Source organism: Athene noctua, chromosome 38 (genome assembly GCF_965140245.1).
Source record: "Athene noctua chromosome 38, bAthNoc1.hap1.1, whole genome shotgun sequence".
Lineage (NCBI taxonomy): Eukaryota > Metazoa > Chordata > Aves > Strigiformes > Strigidae > Athene > Athene noctua.
Window position 1 is genome coordinate 669,179 of NC_134074.1, and position 11,964 is coordinate 681,142.

At 54.5% G+C, this 11,964-nt stretch overlaps 1 gene segment (V, D, J or C); it reads left to right on the forward strand.

The window, feature by feature from the left end:
* The first annotated feature begins 1,829 nt into the window (after positions 1–1,829).
* Positions 1,830–11,219, forward strand: LOC141972975 (immunoglobulin heavy constant epsilon-like). The segment is given in 5 exon segments: positions 1,830–2,538; positions 5,981–6,271; positions 7,715–8,053; positions 9,312–9,641; positions 10,856–11,219. Coding segments are annotated over 5 exon segments (2,004 nt in total).
* Positions 11,220–11,964: the final 745 nt, after the last annotated feature.

Consider the following 11,964-nt stretch of genomic DNA (forward strand, 5'->3'; position numbering starts at 1 on the left):
ATTATTTATTTTTTATCATTAATTATTATTTCTTTTTCATTAATAATTATCGCCGTTATTAATTAATTACCGCTCCCATTGCATATCGCTCTTGCTAATTATCTATCCATTAATCATTATTATTCATTATTAATTACTAATAATTATTTTTATTTCTTATTTATTAACTATTAATTATTATTGATTTTTAATTATCGCCTTTATTAATTAATTACCGCTCCCATTACCTATCGCCTTCGCTAATTATCTATCCATTAATTATTATTATTAATTATTGATTACTAATTATTATTTTTATTTCTTTTTTCTTAACTATTAATTATTATTTAGTTTTAATTATCGCCTTTATTAATTAATTATCGCTCCCGTTGCCCATCGCTCTCGCTAATTATCTATCCATTTATTATAATTATTAATTATTAATTAATACTAATTAAATTTTATTTCTTATTTATTAATCAATAATTATTATTTCTTTTTAATTATTAATTATCGCCCTTATTAATTAATTATCGTTTCCATTACCTATCGCTCTCGCTAATTATCTATCCATTAATTATTATTATTTATTATTAATTATTTATTTATTATTTATTCTTAATTATTATTTCTTTTTAATTATTAATTATCACCATTATTAATTAATCATCGCTCCCATTGCATATCGCTCTTGCTAATTATCTATCCATTAATTATTATTAATTACTAATAATTATTTTTATTTATTAATTATTAATTATTATTATTTATTTTTAATTATCGCCTTTATTAATTAATTCTCTCTCACGTTGCCTATCGCTCTCGCTAATTATCCAGCCATTAATTATTAATCAATACTAATTAATTTTAATTTCTTCTTTATCAATCATTAATTAGGATTTCTCTTTAATTGTTAATTATCGCCGTTATTAATTAATTACCGCTCCCATTGCCTATCGCTCTCGCTAATTATCTATCCATTAATTATTATTATTAATTACTGATTACTAATTATTATTTTTATTTATTAATTATTGATTATTAATTATTAATTATTTTAAATTATCGCCTTTTTTAATTAATTACCGCTCCCGTTGCCTATCGCTCTCCCTAATTATCTATCCATTAATTATTATTAATTATTAATTATTAATTATTAATTAATAATTAATAATTATTTATTATTAATTATTTATTTCTTATTTATTAATAGTTATGATTTCTCTTTAATTATTAATTATTATTTATTTTTAATTATCGCCGTTATTAATTAATTCCCGCTCCCTTAATTATCTCTCCATTAATTATTAAGGACTAATTAACTCTTCTCCTCACTCACCGCCCCCCCCAGCCCCGATTTGGGGCTAAATGCGGCGATTTTGGGGCCGGCCCCGCCCCCTCCTTCCTTGACCGATTTCGGGCGAATTTCCCCCGAATTTGGGGAATTTTTTTTTTGGGTGAAATAATCGTTATTTTGGGGTTTTGCACCTGCCTGACGGGTTTTGTGGTTTTGGGGTTTTTTTGGGTTTTTTTTTTGAGGCATTTCGGTGGAAAAAAGAAAAAAAAAAAAAAAAAAAAAAACAACAAAACACCCCGGACCCAAAACTCGTCATTCTGAACCCAAAATCGCCGCCGGAGGGGCGGGAGGGACTCGGCGCGGAGCCAAAAAGCGCCGTTTTACACCCAAAAACGCGGCGGGATGAGACAAAAATCGCTATTGGGGAGACCGAGGAGCCAAAACCCGTCGGTTTGGACCCAAAAAAAAATCGCTATTTTGCAGCCGAAAATCGACATTTTGGAGCGAAAAATCGACATTTTGGAGCAAAAAATCTTCAATTTGGACCCAAAAAATGGATATTTTGGAGCCAAAAATCGTCATTTTGGAGCAAAAAATCTTCAGGCTGGACCCAAAAATCTTCAATTTTGACCCAAAAAATCGTCATTTTGGAGCCAAAAATCGTCATTTTGGACCCAAAAAATCGTCATTTTGGAGCCAAAAATCGTCATTTTGGACCCAAAAATTTGTCATTTTGGAGCCAAAAATCGTCATTTTGGACCCAAAAATCGTCATTTTGGACCCAAAAAATTGTCATTTTGGAGCCAAAAATCGTCATTTTGGAGCAAAAAATCTTCAGGCTGGACCCAAAAATCTTCAATTTGGACCCAAAAAATCGTCATTTTGGAGCCAAAAATCGTCATTTTGGACCCAAAAAATCGTCATTTTGGACCCAAAAATCTTCAGGCTGGACCCAAAAATCGTCATTTTGGACCCAAAAATCGTCATTTTGGAGCAAAAAATCGTCATTTTGGACCCAAAAAATTGTCATTTTGGAGCCAAAAATCGTCATTTTGGAGCAAAAACTCTTCAGGCTGGACCCAAAAATCGTCATTTTGGACCCAAAAATTTGTCATTTTGGAGCCAAAAATCGTCATTTTGGAGCAAAAACTCTTCAGGCTGGACCCAAAAATCGTCATTTTGGACCCAAAAATTCGTCATTTTGGAGCCAAAAATCGAAATTTTGGAGCCCGAAATCTTCGTTCTGGACCCAAAAATCGTCGGTTTGGCCCCAAAAAATGGACATTTTGGAGCCAAAAATCTTCAGTTTGGACCCAAAAATCTTCAATTTGGACCCAAAAAATCGTCATTTTGGAGCCAAAATTCGTCATTTTGGGGCAAAAAAATCATAATTTTGGGGTAAAAAAATCATCATTTTGGAGCCGAAAATCTTCGTTCTGGAGCAAAAAATCTTCAGCCTGAACCCAAAAATCGTCGTTTTGGACCCAAAAATCTTCAATTTGGACCCAAAATTCTTCATTTTGGAGCCAAAAATCTTCATTTTAAACTCAAAAATCGACATTTTGCACCCAAAAATTCTTCGTTGTGGATCCCAAAAATCGTCATTTTGGACCCAAAAATCACAATTTTGGACCCAAAAAATCGTCATTTTGGCCCCAAGGACGGGAAACCTTCGGGATGGCCCCAAAATCGCCGGTTTTGAGCCCAAAATTCCCCCGAGAGATCCGGAGGCTTCGGGATGGACCGAAAATGAGACTTTTGGACCCAAAATGGCAGCGGGGGCTCAGGGACGGGGGGAGAGGTGTGGGGCAGGGAAATCTATGGGGCAGGGAAATCTATGGGGCAGGATGAGCTGTGGGTCACAGCTGTGGGGCAGGGAGAGAAGTGTGGGGCAGGGAAATCTGTGGGTCACAGCTCGCTATGGGGCAGGGAGAGCTGTGGGGCAGGGAAATCTGTGGGGCAGGATGAGCTGTGGGTCACAGCTGTGGGTCAGGGAGAGCTATGGGGTAGGGAGAGCTGTGGGTCACAGCTGTGGGGCAGGGAGAGCTATGGGTCCAGCTCGCTATGGGGCAGGATGAGCTGTGGGGCAGGATGAGCTGTGGGGCAGGGAAAGGTGTGGGGCAGGATGAGCTGTAGGTCCAGCTCGCTATGGGGCAGGAAAGGTGTGGTGCAGGGAGAGCTATGGGGCAGGGACAGCTGTGGGTCACAGCTGTGGGGCAGGGAGAAGTGTGGGTCCAGCTCGCTATGGGGCAGGATGAGCTGTGGGGCAGGGAAAGGTGTGGGGCAGGGAGAGCTGTGGGTCAAGCTCGCTATGGGGCAGGGAAAAATGTGGGGCAGGATGAGCTGTGGGTCCAGCTCGCTATGGGGCAGGGAGAGCTGTGGGTCCAGCTTGCTATGGAGCAGGATGAGCTGTGGGGCAGGGAAAAGTGTGGGGCAGGGAGAGCTGTGGGTCAAGCTCGCTATGGGGTAGGGAAATCTGTGGGGCAGAAGGAGCTGTGGGTCACAGCTGTGGGGCAGGGAGAGCTATGGGTCCAGCTTGCTATGGGGCAGGGAGAGCTGTGGGTCACAGATGTGGGGCAGGGAGAGCTATGGGTCCAGCTCGCTATGGGGCAGGATGAGCTGTGGGGCAGGGAAATCTGTGGGGCAGGATGAGCTGTGGGTCAAGCTCGCTATGGGGCAGGGAAAAATGTGGGGCAGGATGAGCTATGGGTCCAGCTCTCTATGGGGCAGGGAGAGCTGTGGGGCAGGGAAAAGTGTGGGGCAGGGAGAGGTGTGGGTCACAGCTCGCTATGGGGCAGGGAGAGCTGTGGGTCCAGCTTGCTATGGGGCAGGATGAGCTGTGGGGCAGGGAAAGGTATGGGGCAGGGAGAGGTGTGAGCCCAGCTTGCTATGGGGCAGGAAAGGTGTGGGGCAGGGAAATCTGTGGGGCAGGATGAGCTGTGGGGCAGGGAAAAGTGTGGGGCAGGGAGAGCTGTGGGTCAAGCTCGCTATGGGGTAGGGAAATCTGTGGGGCAGAAGGAGCTGTGGGTCACAGCTGTGGGGCAGGGAGAGGTGTGGGTCCAGCTCGCTACGGGGCAGGATGAGCTGTGGGGCAGGGAGAGGTGTGGGGCAGGGAGAGCTGTGGGTCAAGCTCGCTATGGGGCAGGGAAAAATGTGGGGCAGGATGAGCTATGGGTCCAGCTCTCTATGGGGCAGGATGAGCTGTGGGGCAGGGAAAGGTGTGGGGCAGGATGAGCTGTGGGTCCAGCTCGCTATGGGGCAGGGAGAGCTGTGGGGCAGGGAGAGGCGTGAGCCCAGCTCGCTATGGGGCAGGATGGGCTGTGGGGCAGGGAAAAGTGTGGGGCAGGGAGACCTGTGGGTCACAGCTCGCTATGGGGCAGGGAGAGCTGTGGGTCCAGCTTGCTATGGGGCAGGATGAGCTGTGGGGCAGGGAAAGGTGTGGGGCAGGGAGAGGTGTGAGCCCAGCTTGCTATGGGGCAGGAAAGGTGTGGGGCAGGGAAATCTGTGGGGCAGGATGAGCTGTGGGGCAGGGAAAAGTGTGGGGCAGGGAGAGCTGTGGGTCAAGCTCGCTATGGGGTAGGGAAATCTGTGGGGCAGAAGGAGCTGTGGGTCACAGCTGTGGGGCAGGGAGAGCTATGGGTCCAGCTCGCTATGGGGCAGGATGAGCTGTGGGGCAGGGAAATCTGTGGGGCAGGATGAGCTGTGGGTCAAGCTCGCTATGGGGCAGGGAAAAATGTGGGGCAGGATGAGCTATGGGTCCAGCTCTCTATGGGGCAGGGAGAGCTGTGGGGCAGGAAAAAGTGTGGGGCAGGGATAGGTGTGAGGCCAGCTAGCTATGGGGCAGGATGGGCTGTGGGGCAGGGAGAGCTGTGGGTCACAGATGTGGGGCAGGGAAAAGTGTGGGGCAGGGAGAGGTGTGGGGCAGGGAAATCTGTGGGGCAGGGAGAGCTGTGGGTCACAGATGTGGGGCAGGGAAAAATGTGGGGCAGGGAGAGGTGTGGGTCCAGCTCGCTATGGGGCAGGGAAATCTGTGGGGCAGGAGTAGCTGTGGGGCAGGGAGAGCTGTGAGCTCAGCTCGCTGTGGGGCAGGGAAAAATGTGGGGCAGGAGTAGCTGTGGGTCACAGTTGTGGGGCAGGGAGAGTTGTGGGTCACAGATGTGGGGCAGGGAAAAGTGTGGGGCAGGGAGAGGTGTGGGGCAGGGAAATCTGTGGGTCAGGATGAGCTGTGGGGCAGGGAGAGGTGTGGGGCTGGAGGGAGACTTGGTGTCTCATCCCCTCCCCCAATCTATGGGGCAGAAGCTTCCGATCTATGGGTCAGAACTCGATCTATGGGGCAGAACTTCCCCATCTATGGGTCAGAACTCGATCTATGGGGCAGAACTTCCCCATCTATGGGTCAGAACTCGATCTATGGCGCAGAAGCTCCCGATCTATGGGTCAGAACTCGATCTATGGGGCAGAACTTCCCTATCTATGGGTCAGAACTCGATCTATGGGGCAGAATTTCTCGATCTATGGGTCAGAACTCGCTCTATGGGGCAGAAATTTCTCTACGGGGCCGAATTTCTCTGTCTCTGGGGCGGAATTTCTCCCTCTGTGGGTCGGAGCTCGGATCTATGGGGCAGAAATTCCCTTCGCCCCGCACCTAACCCCACCCCCCACCCCCTTTCTTCCGCCATCTTTGTTTTTTCCCCGCCCCCCCAGCCCCGCCCTCCCCCCCCAAGCTCTTCCCGCTGTCCACGTGCTGCCCCGCCCCCGCCGGCCCCGCCCCCGCCACCTGTCTGATCAGCGGTTACTCCCCCCCGCCCGTCACCGTGACGTGGGGCGGGGCTTCGGAGGATGACGTCATCACCTACCCAACCAATCGCGACCCGGCCAGCGGCCTGTACCGCTCCGTCAGCCAATGGCGGCCGCCGGCGACCACGCCCGGACGCTCGTACGGCCTCACCGTGGCCCATCCCCCCACCGGCACCAGCCAATCGCGAGAGGTCAAAGGTAACGGGCAGGGGGGAGGGGCCTAAGGGGCGGGGCTTACTTTGGGGGGGGCCATTGGGGGAGGTGGGAGGTTCTCATTGGTCCACGGAAGCTCCTCCCAGGTTTTCGTGGCCATATATGGAGGTGGGAGGTTCTTATTGGTCCACGGAAGCTCTTCCCACCTCTCCATGGCCATATATGGAGGTGGGAGGTTCTCATTGGTCCACAGAAGCTCCTCCCACTTTTTCATGACTATATATGGAGGTGGGAGGTTCTTATTGGTCCACGGAAGCTCCTCCCAGGTTTTCGTGACCATATATGGAGGTGGGAGGTTCTTATTGGTCCGTGGAAGCCCCTCCCACCTCTCCATGGCCATAGAGGGAGGTGGGAGGTTCTCATTGGTCCACGGAAGCTCCTCCCACTTTTTTGTGGCCATATATGGAGGTGGGAGGTTCTTATTGGTCCACAGAAGCTCCTCCCACTTTTTCATGACCATATATGGAGGTGGGAGGTTCTTATTGGTCCGTGGAAGCTCCTCCCACTTTTTCGTGACCATATATGGAGGTGGGAGGTTCTCATTGGTCCACAGAAGCTCTTCCCACCTCTCCATGGCCATATATGGAGGTGGGAGGTTCTCATTGGTCCACGGAAGCTCCTCCCACTTTTTCGTGGCCATATATGGAGGTGGGAGGTTCTTATTGGTCCACAGAAGCCCCTCCCACCTCTCCATGGCCATAGAGGGAGGTGGGAGGTTCTTATTGGTCCACGGAAGCTCCTCCCACTTTTTTGTGGCCATATATGGAGATGGGAGCTTCTCATTGGTCCACAGAAGCTCTTCCCACCTCTCCATGGCCATATATGGAGGTGGGAGCTTCTCATTGGTCCACAGAAGCTCTTCCCACCTCTCCATGGCCATATATGGAGGTGGGAGGTTCTCATTGGTCCGCGGAAGCCCCTCCCACCTCTCCATGCCCATATATGGAGGTGGCAGGTTCTCATTGGTCCACGGAAGCCCCTCCCACTTCTCCGTGACCATATATGGAGGTGGCAGGTTCTCATTGGTCCACGGAAGCCCCTCCCACTTCTCCGTGACCATAGAGGGAGGTGGGAGGTTCTTATTGGTCCACGGAAGCTCCTCCCACTTTTTCGTGGCCATGGGGAGACCTGGGAGCTTCTTATTGGTCCGTGGAGGCTCCTCCCACCTCTCCATCAATCCTGGAAGCCCCTCCCACCTCTCCATGGCCAAATATGGAGGCGGGAGCTTCTCATTGGTCCACGGAAGCTCCTCCCACTTTTCGAACCCCCTCCACACCCCCCCCCCAAGACCCTCCCCAACGGGGCGTAACCTCCGTGCCCCGCCCCTCCCCTCCCTAAACTCCTCCCCGCCCCCCCCCCCCCCGCGCCCGCCCGCCGCCCCACGTGACCCGCCGCCATCTTGGCCACGCCCCTTCCCTTTTTTGGCAGCGTGCGAAGCGTCGTCGCGGCCGGTTCCCCCCGAGGTCCACGTGCTTCACTCCGCCCCCACGTGCACCCCGTCGGGGGAGGAGTCAGTGGAGCTTGTCTGTCTGATTGACGGCTTCGCCCCGCCCACCCTGGAAGTGGAGTGGTTAGTGGACGGAGTCGGCGGGCTCCTATTGGCTACTCAAAGCTCGCCGTGCCCGGATGAGGGAGGAGTCACGTATTCGGCCACGAGCCGGGCCAACGTCAGCGGCTCCGATTGGTCGGAAGGGAAGACGTTCACCTGTCAGGTCAAACATCCCGCCTCCGGCACCGTCCAGCAGGACCACGCCCGCTTCTGCTCAGGTGAGTCACGTGATGGCCACCACGGCGGGGCGGGGCCCAATCAGAGGAGGTCAGCTGACCAGGGCGGGGTCCTACCTGCCCCCCAGAAACTCTGTGGCCACCCCGGGAGGTCCCGTGACCATGTCGGGGTCCCGTGGCCACCCCAAAAAGTCCTGTGGCCACCAGAGCAGGTCCCGTGGCCACCCAGAAGCTCCCAGGACGACGATGGGGTCCTGTGGCCACCCCAAAAAGTCCTGTGGCCACCCCAGAACATCCCGTGGCCACCCAGAAGGTCCCGTGGCCACCAGAGCAGGTCCCGTGGCCACCCCAAAAAGTCTCATGGCCACCAAAGCAGGTCCTGTGGCCACCCAGAAGCTCCCAGGACCACGATGGGGTCCCGTGGCCACCCAAAAAAGTCCTGTGGCCACCCCAGAAGCTCCATGGCCACCCAGAAGGTCCCGTGGCCACCAAAGCAGGTCCCGTGGCCACCCAGAAGCGCCCAGGACCACGATGGGGTCCTGTGGCCACCCAAAAAAGTCCTGTGGCCACCCCAGAAGGTCCTGTGGCCACCAGAGAAGGTCCCGTGGCCACCTAGACAGTCCCGTGGCCACCCCAGAAGGTCCCGTGGCCACCCCAAAAAGTCCTGTGGCCACCCTAGAAGCTCCATGGCCACCCAGAAGGTCCCGTGGCCACCTAGAAGGTCCCGTGGCCACCCCAAAAAGTCTCGTGGCCACCCCAGAAGGTCCTGTGGCCACCAGAGCAGGTCCCGTGGCCACCTAGACAAGTCCCGTGGCCACCCCAGAAGGTCTCATGTCCACAATGGGGTCCTGTGGCCACCCAAGAACGTCCTGTGGCCACCCAGAAGGTCCCGTGGCCACCCTAAAAAGTTCCTTGGCCACTTCAGAAGGTCCCTGTGGCCACCAGAGCAGGTCCCGTGGCCACCTAGACAGTCCCGTGGCCACCTAGACAGTCCCGTGGGCACCTAGAAGGTCCCGTGGCCACCCCAAAAAGTCTCATGGCCACCCAAAAAAGTCCTGTGGCCACCCCAGAAGGTCCTGTGGCCACCAGAGCAGGTCCCGTGGCCACCTAGAAGGTCCCGTGGCCACCAGAGCAGGTCCCGTGGCCACCCCAAAAAGTCTCATGGCCACCAAAGCAGGTCCCGTGGCCACCCAGAAGCTCCCAGGACCACGATGGGATCCCGTGGCCACCAGAGCGGGTCCCGTGGCCACCCCCAGAAGCTAGCCACACCCCCCAGACCCACCCCCACCTCCTCCTCCAGGCCTGGACGCGCCGTCGGCCAATCGCATCGCGATCTACGTCCTCCCGCCCACCCTGGTGGACCTTTACATCAGCCGCGAGCCCAAGCTGCGCTGCCTGGTCACCAACTTGCCCAGCGACTCGGACCTTCAAGTCACGTGGTCCAAGGAGACGCCCGGGGGCCTCCAACCGGACCTGCTGGACCTGCGGGAACAGTTCAACGGGACCTTCACGGCCACCAGCACGGTGGCCATCTCCAGCCAGCAGTGGCAAGCCGGCGAGCGCTTCACCTGCACCGTGCGACACCGCGACCTGCCGGCGGCGCTGCACCGCAGCGTCGCCAAGAGCTCAGGTCAGGCCTAGCTCCGGCCTGCTCGGGCCTGCTCGGGGCTTCTTGGGGCTTCTTGGGCCTGCTCGGGGCTTCTTGGGGCTGCTCGGGGCTTCTTGGGGCTTCTTGGGGCTTCTTGGGCCTGCTCAGGCCTGCTTGGGGCTTCTTGGGGCTTCTTGGGGCTTCGTGGGCGTGCTCGGGGCTGCTTGGGGCTTCTTGGGGCTTCTTGGGGCTGCTCGGGGCTTCTTGGGCCTGCTCGGGGCTGCTCGGGGCTTCTTGGGGCTTCTCAGGGCTTCTTGGGCCTTCTTGGGCCTGCTCGGGGCTTCTTGGGCCTGCTTGGGGCTGCTTGGGGCTTCTCAGGGCTTCTTGGGCCTGCTCGGGCCTGCTCGGGGCTTCTTGGGGCTTCTTGGGGCTTCTCGGGCCTTCTCAGGCCTGCTCGGGGCTGCTTGGGCCTGCTCGGGCCTGCTCGGGGCTTCTCAGGGCTGCTCGGGGCTGCTCTGGGCTTCTTGGGGCTTCATGGGGCTTCTTGGGGCTTCTTGGGCCTACTCGGGCCTGCTCGGGGCTTCTTGGGCCTGCTCGGGGCTGCTCGGGGCTTCTCGGGGCTTCTTGGGGCTTCTCAGGGCTTCTTGGGCCTACTCGGGCCTGCTCGGGGCTTCTTGGGCCTGCTCGGGGCTGCTCGGGGCTTCTCGGGGCTTCTTGGGCCTGCTCAGGCCTGCTCGGGGCTTCTTGGGCCTACTCGGGGCTTCTTGGGCCTGCTCGGGCTTGCTTGGGGCTGCTCGGGGCTTCTTCGGGCTTCTCCAACCTGCTTGGGCCTTCTCAGGCCTGCTTGGGGGTTCTTGGGGCTTCTTGGGCCTGCTCGGGCCTGCTCCGGCCTGCTCGGGCCTGCTCGGGCCTTCTCAAACCTTCTTGAAACTTCTTGGGCCTGCTCAGGGCTTCTCGAACCTTCTTGAACCTTCTTGGGCCTGCTCGGGGCTTCTTGGACCTTCTTGGGGCTTCTCCAACCTGGTTGGGGCTTCTCGGGCCTTCTCGAACCTTCTTGAACCTTCTCGGGCCTGCTCGGGCCTGCTCGGGCCTTCTTGGGCCTGCTCAGGCCTGCTCGGGCCTGCTCGGGCCTGCTCGGGCCTGCTCAGGCCTTCTCGAACCTTCTTGAACCTTCTTGAACCTTCTCAGGCCTTCTCGGGGCTTCTCGGGGCTTCTCGAAGCTTCTCTAAGCCCTCCCACCTCCCCGTCCCCCACAGGCCAACCCACCGCGCCCCTCGTCTTCCTCCTGCCGCCCCACGCGGACGAGCTGTCGCAGGACGAGGTGACGCTGACGTGCCTGGCGCGGGGGTTCCAACCCGCCGACCTCCAGATCCGGTGGTTAAAAAATCACCGGGACGCGCCGGAAACTTCGTACGTGACGACGTCGCCTCTTCAAGATGGCGGCCGGGGAGGGACTTATTTCGTCTACAGCAAGATGGCCGCCCCCAAAAGCGGCTGGTTGGCTGGAGACGTTTACGTCTGCATGGTCCTCCACGAGGGCCTGGCCATGAAGTTCACCCAGCGGCAGGTGCAAAGGATGCCGGGTAATTAAGTGGGAGGGGTTTCGTGGATTCAAAATGGCCGACCGGAGAGAGAGAGAGAGAGAGAGGAAAGGATGGGGAAAAAAAAAAGGGGGGAGGAGCTTCGGATGGAGCCACGCCCCCCCCCCCCCCCCCGGTTTTTCGTTTTTCCTGAATAAAAAAAAAAAAAAAAAAAAGCGGCGAGCGGCGGCGTCTGGCGTGGGCGGAGTCACGTGACTTGGGGGCGGGGCGGAGGGGTTGGGTAGTTGAGGGGGGTTAGTTGGGTTAGTTGGGGGTTAGTTGGGTTAGTTGGGGGTTAGTTGGGTTAGTTGGGGGTTAGTTGGGTTGGGTGGGGGTGAGTGGGGGGGCGGGGGGGTGGGTGGTTAGTTGGGTGGTTGAGTGGTTAGTTGGGTGGTTGGGTGGTTGGTTAGTTGGTTAGTTGGGTGGTTGGGTGGTTGGTTAGTTGGTTAGTTGGGTGGTTGAGTGGTTAGTCGGGTGGTTGAGTAGTTGGGTGGTTGGGTGGTTGGTTAGTTGGATGGTTGGTTGGTTAGTTGGGTGATTAGTTGGTTAGTTGGGTGGTTGGGTGGTTGAGTGGTTAATTGGGTGGTTGGTTAGTTGGTTAGTTGGGTGGTTGAGCGGTTAGTTGGGTGGTTGAGCGGTTAGTTGGGTGGTTGGTTGGATGGTTGGTTAGTTGGGTGGTTGAGTGGTTGAGTGGTTAATTGGGTGGTTGGGTGGTTAGTTGGGTGGTTGAGTGGTTGGTTAGTTGGTTAGTTGGGTGGTTGGGTGGTTAGTTGGGTGGTTGAGTA